Genomic DNA, 12,959 nt, shown 5'->3' on the forward strand with positions numbered 1-12,959 from the left:
ATTTTTTCTGCTAACCTGTAAAATACACTACGGCTACAGTAAGCACGCAAATTTGCTTACCGTTAAGCAGCGCTATGAAATTGGGCCCTGATAGCATGCTGATAAGTTGATAGCAGTTCTAGTAGCATGCAGGGAAGGATAGCATTCCTGCAGGATTTTAAAGCATTTGTAACGATAGCATGCGAGGGAGACAGCATGCAATGGCTGTGAATGCTTTCCAGATGAAGGGAATTGCTGGTATTTTATATGTTCAATCCCACAATGTTAGAGTATAGCATTCCATATTGGAGGAGTTGAATGCCATGATGAATGCTAAACTTAAAGACACTAGACACCTTTGGTAATTGTCAAAGACCAGTCTTCTCACTTGGTGTATCTCAACATATACAAAAAAATAACAAACCTGTGAAAATTTGAGCTCAATTGGTCGCCGAAGTTGCGAGATAAAGAAAAAACGCCCATGTCACACGAAGCTGTGTGCTTTCAGATGCTTGATTTCGTGACCTCAAAACCTTATGCAGAGGTCTTCAAATCAAATTCGTGGAGAACTACTTCTCTCTCGAAAACTACGTTACTTTCAGAGGGAGCCGTTTCTCACAATGTTTTATACTATCAACCTCTCCCTATTACTTGTTACCAAGTAAGGTGTTATGCTATTTTACCAATAGTGTACACTTATAAAATTATACAATTATAAAAGGCAACTGGGAAAACATTGCACTTATGCATTAAAACAACTGGATCCTAGCACTTCAAAACTACTAAAAATTTGATAAAACAAAGTGCACTTACTCTAGTAGACCGTCAGCCATACTGTTGATCTTGTTTGTCACTCGATCAAACAAACCAAAGACACGTAGTTCTTCACACGCCACAGCTAACCACAGAGGATTCTGAGACGATTCCTTGGCGAGCAAGCTCTTCATCTGAGTCGCATCCAATCGCTTATTGTACGTGCCCAAAAGCTCTGTCACTATTTCCTGCATAGAGGAGATAACAATAATTATGATAACGGCTTCTTATATAAAGCTTAGGTCCGTCACGCCGTGAGGCTCATGGCGCTCCAACATTATTACCCCTGGTCAACTGGGCCTTAAATCATTCCTTAAACCATCTCAGCTCCCTGGGAGTATACAGCCCTGTGCAACAAATGCTCTACTCGGCTAAAACAATCACAAGAACCATCTCTGGCCTCACAGGTACCCATTTACTCCTGGGTGGAGAGAAACAATTGTAGTGAAGTGTCTCGCTCAAGGACACAAGTGTCACGACCGGGATTCGAACCCACACTCTGCTGAACAAAATCACCAGGGGTGGATTTCACAAAGAGTGTTAGGACAAGTTACTCGTCCTAACTTGGGACTAGCCATACGTTTTTCATATCTCCTAGGACTGGTCCTAAGTTAGGACTAGTCCTAACTCTTTGTGAAATCGACCCCAGAGCTTGAATTGGGTGCTCTTATCCACTCGGCCATGACACCCCATGATAAGGTTGAATGTGATGATGCTGACCTGCAATTTAAACTTTCAGAGGGAAAGCAGTTTTTATTTTACTCTCCATTTTTTTTGTGTTTATAGAAGTCGCATCACGGCACAAAAGGCCACTGCTTGGGTAGACACTACCCCTGCCTCCAACCCCCAGCTACGACCAGGAAGGGGTAAGAGTCAAAAGAAGTCTCTAAGACAAAAAACGTCTGAAACTGGTATCCAGATCTTAGACAGTACACTGAAATGACGACATTTCCAGATTTGAAATTAAAGATGCCAAGGAGCTTTAGGAAAAGTGTCCTTAGTGCTAGAGAAGTAGATCAAGGAGCAGGAATTTTTTTAATTTTGTGTTTACCAGGCTGACTTTAAAGGCACTGGACACTATTGATAATTACTCAAAACAATTGTTAGCATAAAGACTTACTTGGTAACGAGCAAGGATGAGCTGTTGATAGTACAAAACATTGTGAGAAACGGCCCTCTGAAGTAAAGAGTTGTTTAAGTTTTTTTTGTTTTGTTTTTTGTTCACTCAAATAATAAAAGGCTCCAGCTGAAGCCTTTTATTATGCATCTGAAAGCACATAAAGTTGTGCAACAGGAGGTTTTCTCTTTCATTATTTTCTTGCAACTTCCGCAACCAATTGAGATAAATTTTGTACAGGTTTGTTATTTTATGCATATGTTGGGATACACCAAGTGAGATACAGCCGTCGATTTCACAAAACTCTTCCTAACTTAGGATTAATGTTAGGACTTTAGGACGAGTTCAGTTCCGTATCAGAAGACGTTGGGACGCATTGAACCCATCCTAAAGTTAGCACGAGTTACTCGTCCTATCTCGAGATAAGACGAGTCCTAACTCTTTGTGAAATCAACGGCTGGTCTTTTACTGGACAATTACAAAACGTGTCCAGTGCCTTTACAAAAGTCTGAATGCAGATAAAAGTCTAAAATTACTGTACCACTGAATCCTTCATACCTGGCGTGCAGTCATATCCAACGGTGTGACCACAACCTCCAGCGGTTTACTGGCACGCTCACAGAGGAACTTGTGAGGAGGGGTGTCATTAATCATGGCCATGATGACTCGGATCTGGGGAGCTAGTTTCCTTGGCAACCAGCTCAGCAAAGTGGAGGATTTGTCGTCATCAAACTAAGGATCGAATACAAAAAATAATTGTGATCAAATGCCCGGGAGAGCTGTTCTGCCCCACGTAGCCTGTATCATTTATACAGGGAGGAAAACGCCCTAAGGAGGGAACACCCCATTTGGAACTGTAAACTCAATACACGTGCAAGGCTCTGGTTTAATAACAAAAAACATGCATTTATAGTATAATGCTTAAAGGAACACGTTGCCTTGGATAATAATAATAATAATAATAATAATAATAATAATAATGAACCATTTTTGTACAGCACATATCACAATCACAGAGAAGTCCCTATGCGCTTTGAGATGAAAACAAAAGAGAAGTAAAAGTTTATAAAGATGTGAAGTAAACACAAAAGCAAAATTTAGTTGATACAGAAAGAAGTACTGAAGGCTATTGCAAAAGTGAATGTGTTTTCAACTTTGTCTTAAGACACTTCACTGTTTGAGCTTGTTTTATGGTGTCCGGAAGACTATTCCATAATTCTGCTGCTGCTGCTGCAAAAGCTCTGGCCCCATAAAATTGGATCGGACAAGTTGGTCTATAAAAAGCATTTGTAACTGTTTTGATATAAAATGCATATGGTTGAAAAGATGTTTTAAAAGTAGAATACAATGATCCACACAAATTTGCCTCAAAATTGCACGGTTTTCCTTTTACTGTGCGAACTAACAAGGTCGGCCATTTATGGAAGTAAAAAATTTGACTCCCATACATGTAAATGGCCGACCGTGTAAGTCGACGAGGTAAAAGGAAAACCTTGCAATTTAGAGGCATGTTTGTGTGGATCATTGTATTCTACTTTTACAACATCTTTCTACCCATATGCATTTTATAACAAACGGTTACAAATGCTTTTCAAAGACCAACTCGACCGATCCAAGGCAACATGTTCCTTTAATACAGGGTTTCTCAGCGCTGAAACAAGAAGTGTAACTAAAAAAAAAGAAAATACAATTTTAAGTGGGATGAAATAGCAGAAACTGAACAGCTTAGATGGATTTAAATAAGTGTGTTTTGAGAGCGGTTTTTAATGATGTCAGTGTAGTGGAGGCACGGATGTGGACGGGAAGATTGTTCCAAAGAGTGGAAGTGGTGATTGAGAAGGCGTGTTTTCCATAGCGAGTGCGGGGGATAGGACCAGAGTTGAATTCCAGGTGGGCGGTAGATGCTGATCGGAGAACACGAGACGTAGGTGGCAAGACGTAGGGATTCAACCTGGGGTCCATGGAGTTGACAAGCAAGGAGAGAGAGAGTAGCACTGACTAACCTGATTTAGTGCATCGATGCAGACAATGATTGGAGCAGTCTTGGGATTACTTAAGACGCTGCATACCAACTGGCATGTCATCTCAAGATTCTTGGGCATTGTTGCTTCCTAGACATTGAGACGAAAAAAATACATTAGAAATGTGTGAAACTTATAGCATTAAAAGACTGTACTATCCTGCTGGTAAGGTAAGGCTTTTGAACTCGTAACCACAAACCTGGGTCAAATTTCATAGGTTGCCAGCCGAAATACCATGTCATGTGTATTTGTGACTGGTTTCCTGTTCTTCTTCTTGCATAAATACGTGTGTAGAACAGACTCAATTACATGAGCAAACTCGGACTGCGTTTGCGCGCATGCGTTGGCTCACAAATGACGAGGCATAAAGGCAAGTGCATTAAACTACAGTGCAGTAGTGGACACTATTGCTACTTACTCAAAATAATTATTAGCATGAAACCTTACTTGGTAACGAGTAATGGGGAGAGGTTGATGGTCTAAAACATTGTGAGAAACGGCTCCCTCTGAAGTAACGTAGTTTTCGAGAAAGAAGTAATTTTCCACGTGTTTGATTTTGAGACCTCAGAATTAGATTTTGAGGTCTTGAAATCAAGCATCTGAATGCACACAACTTTGTGTGACAACAGTATTTTTTCTTTCATTATCATCTAGCAACTTCGACGACCAATTGAGCTCAAATTTTCACAGGTTTGATATTTTGTGCATATGTTGATATACACCAAGTGAGAAGACTGGTCAATTACCAATAGTGTCCAGTGTCTTCAAAAAGAAAAAAAACATGATGGGTGGAGCTAAATTAGCTGGTTAACCCTGAAGGAAACTCATGTGCATGTAGTAAGCACAAATGTTGCCACTAAACAGCTCTTTGAAATAAGGCCGCCAGGGCTAGCGAATAAAAGTGCTATGCATGTGTCCTTCATTGTGAGTATATTTTATATTCATCATTTTGTTATTGTCGTAGCGTCGTGGCCGAGCGGTTAAGAGCACCGAATTCAAACTCTGGTGTTTCTGATCAGCAGAGTGTAGGTTTGAATCCCCAGCTGTAACACTTAATTTTTGTGTCCTAAAGCAAGACACTTAACCTTTGCTTCATCCTTCGGATGGGACGTAAAGCCAATAGTACGCATGTAAAAGAACCTAGTGCACTTATCGAAAAGAGCCGGTGTTCCTGGTTGTGGCTGCTTCATGCGCCGTAGCACCTTGTAAACCATTACAAGGTGCTAAAAAGTTGGGTCTCAGAATCCATCACTGCAATAACCTATCTTTCTGAATAAATGTATATACTCAGCGCCTTGAGTACCTTATTTGGTAGATACACGTGCGCTACATAAGACTTTGATATTATCAAGATAATGACTCACATTGACTTGGTTTAGTTCTTTGAGTAACCGTTTCAAGCATTTCTCCATATCGGTTGACCCCGGAACAGCTCCGACAAAATGATAGAAGACATGCCAGCCTGTAGATCCACCACTACCAGAAACAAGATGAAAATATCAACCAATAGTCAAATTTGTGACAGTAATTATTTAATGTACAATGTATTACTTATTTGAGGCCAGTAGGACCACAGAACGTAGTTCCATGTAGCTATATTTATAAGAAAAAAAAAAAAGAAAAAAAACATATATAAATGTGGAATCAGTCACAAACAACAAACATGACTGTATTACACTCCCCAGGAAGCTGAGATGGTTTAAAGGAACATGTTGCCTTGGATCGGTCGAGTTGGTCTTTGAAAAGCGTTCTGTAACCCTTTGTTATAAAGATGTTGTAAAAGTAGAATACAATGATCTACACAAATATGCCTGGAAATTGCGTGGTTTTCGTTTTACCTCGTCGACAAACACGGTCGCCCATTTATGGGAGTCAAAAATTTGACTCCCATAAATGGCCGACCGTGTTAGTTCGCGACGTAAAATGAAAACCGTCCAATTTTGAGCGATACTTGTGTGGATCATTATATTCTACTTTTAAAACATCTATCTAACCATATACATTTCATAACAAACGGTTTCAAACGCTTTTCATAGACCAACTCGTCCGTTCCAAGGCAACATGTTCCTTTAAGGAATGATTTAAGGCCAAGTGACCAGGGGCAATAATGTTGGAAGCACTTTGAGACACCCTTTGGGTGTGAAAAGTGCTTTATAAAACTGGTTATTAATCAAAATATTATAACATAATATTTTTGATGGTTTTCCTTTTTAAAAGAGTAAGGGAAATGTAAAAGTTGGAAGAATACAACCATGGAACACTAGGGGTAAGTGACTTTTCCAGGACGAACGTGGGCAATACGACACCTGGATGAGCACACCGGGGTCGACCTGGGGCAGGTGTACATACCCCGGTATCTGCTTGTTCATGGCCATAGTCTGAGCGACATCAGCTGTCCGAGCCATAATGGAAGACTTGCCGGACCCAGCTCCACCTGTGATGATCAGAGGACAGTCTTGACCGATGTCAACAACGTACTTCTCGATCTTCTCTAAGATTGCGTTACGACCAAGAACTGATGTGCAACGGCTCTTCAGGAAAGACTGAAAAAGAAAAGGAAATCAAAATAGTGTTGGTCTTGCATCAGGATTGACAAAATTGAATGTTAGTTCCTCGCCATCAAAGTCCTGCTACAGATCAAAAACATGTTTTCTTATTCAGTTTATTACTTGATATTTCAAATAAAAAAGTAAAAAATGTAACATCCCCTAAAGGTGATCTCTCTGCTGCCACTTCCCAGGGTGTATCGTAAACTTGGTACATTTATTTGCTGTCACGTTATGGACAATTCTCCAATCAAATAGCAAGGATCTGCCTTGATGCAACTCAAAGCCATTGGTCATGGTTGTGTAACACACACAAAGGAACAAAGTGAACTTTTCGAAAAGAGAAGGGGTTCGCCCCGTTATTTCTGGTTTGATTGGCAGCATTTTGTGCAACAGCACCTTGTTAACCATTTACACGGTGCTATGTAAAAGTAATAGGTCTCATAATTCAAACGTACACAATGTAGTCTCACATACCTTGCAGGAAAATACTGTATGTTAAAGCGCCTTGATAAGCAACTCTTATTGTTATAATTGTTATTATTCATGCATAAATACTTGGTTTGCGGTAACACCATGTGTGTATCTACTTTCCAGGTAGAGTTTGTTCTTAGAGAAATGTCTTGCTTTATTCTACTACCGCCGAGTAGATTGTTCGAGTGTTCGGGAGACTTTTCAGTTCTGAAAAGAACTGTCCTGCTTTTTTTAAAACTATTACCCGGGCAGATGGTATAGAAAATAGGCTTGGACTACTATTTTAGCTTATAGGTTGTAATTAACTGTACTACCACGGAGTCAGTTCTTAAATTGGTCTTAATGCTTGGACTAGCTTGCTCTAGTCATCATCATGAGACTATATACATAGTTTTTAATGAAACCTGTAACTGGCTGCTTTCCGCTGTTAGAATATATCAATAATTAATAAATAAATAAACCAAATTATTTCTATACTACTGTACCTCATGCGCCTCTCGAGCTTGCTGATACGGATCCTGACTTTCATCCATTAGAGGGTACTGTGCCTCAACTCTCATCTTGAAGAACTCAAACACCTACAGGTTAGAGGAACAATTGGAACAGGTTAAAGACACTGGACACTATTGGTAATTGTCAAAGACCAGTCTTCTCACTTGCTGTATCTCAACACACAAAATAACAAACCTGTGAAAACTTGAGAGCTCGGGTTAGTCAGTTTATGCATTTAGTGGATTACATAAAGTGCTTACACTGCTACATGTATCAACTGTTTGTTATTGGCAACAAAACCAAATCAACATGTACATTATAATATTCCTTAAATAGTAAACATAATACAGAAATTAATGTTAAATTGGTTTGCGGTAACACCATCTGCATGTACTTGCTAGGTAGATTGCGGTTCTCGTGTTTAACGTTGTGCACAGAAGTTTGTTCAGTTGTACTCAACGAAACGACATACATACATAATAAAAAAATAATTTATTGGTTCTATATTGCGCTCTCTCCAGGACCAGCCTGTTCGAGGGCTCATAACAATAAAAATTGCAAAAGATTTAGAAAATTGTCATACATGTAGTACAGTTTACCTGTAGAAGTTTCAGCTTTATTGGACAGCAAATATTTTAGTAAAAAAAAAAGAAATCACAGAGCAATGTTTTCAGGAGCAATGTAAAGCAATTGTGTATCATGTACATGCTTTAAAAATATTTTTTTTGTGAAACTGCTAAACTCATTTCTCAAAAACTACAGCACCTCAGCAATCAAGTTCAATGTCAATATGAACGTTTGTGTTTTGTGTCAAAAAGAAGCCAAACCCTTTAAATCTTGATGAATTTCCACTTGATGAATTTCCACTTTGCCACTTTGTGTACATATCGACCATGCACATTCTCAGGTTTTTGCAAGGTTGTATTCACTTCCATCTGCTGCTAACCCATCAATTTCATGGCAAATCCCTGACACTTGTAGATGAGAGTACTTGATTTCTCACAGGCATTACACAATACGTGGGACAAACAGCTTCGCATCCCATCTTTGAAGGATAAAGCATAGTGGTTAAGTGTCTTGCTTTTTAATGCAGGCATGATTTTTGGACATGGAAAAAAGTAGGAACATTTTTTCAAGCACAAGGGCTGACCTATGTGGAATTGTCGTGGCCGAGCGGTTAAGAGCACCAAATTCAAACTCTGGTGTTGCTGATCAGCAGAGTGTGGGTTCGAATCCCAAGCCGAGACACTTGTGTCCTTAAGCAAGACACTTAAACCATAGTCCTTCGGATGGGACGTAAAGCCGTTGGTCCCATGTGTTGTGTAACGCATGTAAAGGAACCCAGTGCACTTATCGGAAAGAGAAGCGGTTCGTCCAGGTGTTTTTGGCTGTGGCTGCTGTTTGCGCCATAGCACCTTGTAAACCCTTATAAGGCGCTACCTAATTGGGTCCCAAAATTCATCACTGCAATAACATATATTTCTGAAAGTTTGTATATACATGTACTCAGTGCCTTGAGTACCATGTTTGGTAGCTACGTGTGCTACATGTATATAATATATATAAGACTTTGATATTATTATTATTATTATTATTATTATGTATATGTTCACTTGGTGTAGGCTACAAGTAATACTAATAGACATTTAAGTCATTGTCTATGACAGTTTTACTGCTTTTTCTAAAGGAAAAAACAAAAACAAAAACAGACTAAACTAGGAAGAGTATACATACAAATGTATGCCTGTTAATGTGCCATAACTTGGACCTCGAGCCCTCGGACAAGACACTTTTCTACAATGATACTCCTCTACATAGGGGTGTTGTGGCCAAGCTAATAAGAGCACCAAACTCAAGCTCTGGTGTTTCTGTTCAGCAGAGTGTGATTCGAATCCCTGTCGTGATACTTGTATAACCCAAGTCTCGACACTCATGGGGAGACAGGTCGTTTTCTTCAGCTGCGCCACGCATCTGGAACTCTCTACGACTTAATCTTACATGTAGATCTTGTCTTTGTACCACAACATTCAAATCTCTTCTCAAAACTAATCTTATGTCACAGGTTTTCAAAGACTAATTTTGCTGTGTCTGTTTTTTCTTTGTTTTGTTTTGTTTATTGTTGGTTTTTACTGTGCCTTGGAACACCCAGCAGGGTGGATAACTGCGCATTACAAGTCTTATTATTATTATTATCATTATTATTATTATTATTACTTATCTATAATTGCTTCTCTCCACCCAGGGGTAAATGTGTACCTGTGAGGGCAGAGATGGTGATTGATTGGCTTAGTGCGCTATATAATTGGCGGCACAGGCTGTATACTCCCCCCGGAGCTGAGGGGTAATAATGTTGAAGCGCCATATGCCTCACTGCGGACGGCCCTGAGCGCTACAATAGGAAACCACTATTATTATTAATTTTACAATAATTGGTCAAAAAGGCAGCAACTCCACTTTTTTAATGTTGCGTAAATGTTTTTTTTTTTAACAAATAATGTTGACCATCACAAAGTCGCCCATGATGTTCGAACACCTGTGGTCAATTATTCATCCTTTTTATGAAAGCCTTAACAAGATGACTTTCTCTCTCTTTAAAAAAGACCCCAAGTGATTGACCACAAAGACCTCATCAGCTGGACTGGCGCAGTCAAGACATCCTTGGAAACATATAACATTATAGTGTACCCTTCTGGCAGGATGTCTCTGCAATTAGGGATAGGTAGTTATGAAACCTTGTCAATCCATTGGTAAATGCTCCAAAGATTTACGACCATACACACTTATATAGGATTTAAGGCATTGTTCTTAGAGAACTGTCTTTCTTTATTCTACTACCGCGGAGTAGATTGTTGAGGTGTTCGGGAGACTTCTCAGTTTTGAAAAGAACTGTCCTGCTTTTTACCTATTACCCGGGCGGATGGTATAGAAATAGGCTGCGACTACTACTTTAGCTTATAGGATCGTAATAAACTGTACTACCGTGAGACCAATTTAACATGCTTGATTTCAGGACCTTAAAATCTAAATCAAATAATTTAGTAGAAAATTACTTCTTTAATGAAAACTACGCCACTTCAGAGGGAGCCGTTTCTCACAATGTTTGATGCTCTCAACAGCTCCCCATTACCTGCACAAAGTAAGGGTTTATGCAAATAATAATTTTGAGTACTGTAATGTAATTACCAATAGTGTCCACTGCCTTTCAGCTGAAACTTTCACATTTGATTTTTGATTGTATGTTTCTTGATAATGATGGCTGTCAATCAGCAATACGTTGACCCAAAAAAAGCTACAACCCTTCATTAATGGTTTAAAAGGAGAGTACTATAGATTTGACATCTATGCAGTTTTATGCTAAAACATGAGATTCAAAATGCCTTTTGCTAGTAGGCAATCTGGATGGTCTAGTTGGTAAGGCACTGCTCTAGAATTGCAAAAGGTCGTGGGCTCACACCCAATCTATAGAATATGCCTGTGATTTGTTTTAAGAGAACTCGTGAAAAGTACAGAGTATACAGTGCTCACACACATCGGTTTGTATGGTAAAACCAAAATGAATATTCTTCATCCCGATGCATTAAAAATAAAGAGAGAAAAATCAATCTAATAAAAAAATGGGTTACCTCTTTGGAAAAAGTTCCCTGAAGACCATGGAATTCCACTTTTCCATCTGAATCTATTCCGGCAAATTCACAGTCGTACCATTTCACCCGGTCTCCCTGAAATTACCACAAAGTAAAACAAAGTGAAAAAAACAACCAGCTTTATACAAATTGAATGCTGAACTTAACTTTAAAGGTGGAGTACATTTTTGGTTATATACATGTAGACCGTATTGAATAACCCTTTTTTGCTATAAAAGTCTTGTAGGGCAAACCGTATGCGCGTCCAAACGCGTACATCATCGAAGCACGCAGCATTCCCGGTTAGATTTCTACGGCACATGCACGCACACCTCCACGCACACGTGCACAGACGCCATCTTGTAGGGCAGATATTTGAACGGTGACGCCATATTCAATACGGTCTTTTGTCAAAGACCAATATCCTCACTTGGTGTAGCCAAATATGCATTCAATCACAAACCTGTGAAAATTTGGGTTCAATTGGTCATCAAAGTGGCAAGAAAATAATGAAAGAAGAAGAAAAACCTTCTTGCATAGAAATGTGTGCTTTGAGATGCCTGAGAACATGAAGCTTTTACAAACTTTGGGATGAAAAAATACTTGCTTAAAGGAACATTACAGAATTGGTTTTGCTAGCAAACAAGTTGCTGGCAGTGTAAAGCACTTTATTCAATCCACCATATACATAAAATTACAAACCTGTAGAAGTTTGAGATTCGATCGACCCTCTGGGTCACAAGAGAATAGTGAAAAACCGATTACAAATTTTGCATTGCATCGATGCCAAAACAAAAATGAATGAAACACTCACTGAACGATAAACTCCAAATGCGAAATTAGATTATTTATTTCTCATCAAATACGACATTTCAGACAGAAGTATTTCAAGGGACGTTTTCCACCATCATCATCATTAGACCGTGTAAGTTTTATGTAAATCTGTGATCTTCACGATTTTTGTTTCTTACCAATTCTATAACGTTCCTTTAACTCTATTAATGCCATTAACTTAAAGGGGGTCACTTCAAACAATGTTTTATAATATAAACAGCTCCCAAGTGCTCTCTACCAAGCGAGTTTTTCTGGCCATTAAACAGCTACCTGAGCGGAATGTTTTCAACAGAAATGGTATTTTTACTTGTTTATAATGCACTTGTTCACCATTTTAATGTAATTTTGATATGTGTACACTTCTGAACTTTTCGTAATTATCGAGTACAAAATTAGGCCCCTACCTAAAGGTTTTTTGAAAAACTAAAAACACTTCTGCCGTTGAGAGCGGGCGTCAAAGGACAATGCCGCTGACGTCATTTGTGGGAGTTTGCTTTGTTATACATCCACCCTGCAACAAAGCGGCTTTATCTACTTATGACGTTTTGAGAGTGATTACGAACGGGGCTTTTCGCAAAACTCGCAGAAAAGCTCTAGACAAGAGCATACAAAAGGATTGTTTTTTTACACAATTGAAACCTATTTATAATCATATGACTCGATTTCCTTATTCATCGAAAACATTTTAAGTGGAATTCAGCAAAGTTCCCGACTTGACATTTTCGTTCAAGCAGGTCTTTAAGTTTTGGCATGACCAAAGGTGTAATCTTCCTTTAAAAACCCAAATCAACAAAAAGTGGGTTATGAAACAGTCTCTGATTGCATTGAACAATATTACTTTCTGTGCCCATATGAGGCAGGCTTTGTATCTACAAGGTTGCAAAACATCCAGGAACTTCCCAAATGATGTATAAATCCTTAATATTAGACGCAAGGTCAGACTATTCTTACATTCAATTGATTTCCTCTGAATTTCTAAAAATATATTCTTCTGTTCCGGCTTAGCCTCATTCTAATTGCTGATAACTGTGATGTTCTCTTAAGCTCTGGACACCTTTGG

At 39.0% G+C, this 12,959-nt stretch overlaps 1 protein-coding gene across 1 annotated transcript in view; it reads right to left on the reverse strand.

The window, feature by feature from the left end:
• The window catches only part of LOC117298018 (telomerase protein component 1-like), a 39,851-nt gene that overhangs the window by 14,791 nt on the left and 12,101 nt on the right, over positions 1–12,959 (reverse strand). Inside the window, exons 7-13 of the mRNA XM_033781238.1 lie at positions 11,066–11,161; positions 7,436–7,528; positions 6,280–6,473; positions 5,295–5,406; positions 3,913–4,020; positions 2,468–2,641; positions 793–980 (exon numbers count right to left, since the gene is read on the reverse strand). Coding sequence (XP_033637129.1) covers positions 793–980; positions 2,468–2,641; positions 3,913–4,020; positions 5,295–5,406; positions 6,280–6,473; positions 7,436–7,528; positions 11,066–11,161 — 965 coding nt within the window. The remainder of the gene's footprint in view (positions 1–792; positions 981–2,467; positions 2,642–3,912; positions 4,021–5,294; positions 5,407–6,279; positions 6,474–7,435; positions 7,529–11,065; positions 11,162–12,959) is intronic.

This window comes from Asterias rubens, chromosome 12 (genome assembly GCF_902459465.1).
Source record: "Asterias rubens chromosome 12, eAstRub1.3, whole genome shotgun sequence".
NCBI classification, from domain to species: Eukaryota; Metazoa; Echinodermata; class Asteroidea; order Forcipulatida; family Asteriidae; genus Asterias; species Asterias rubens.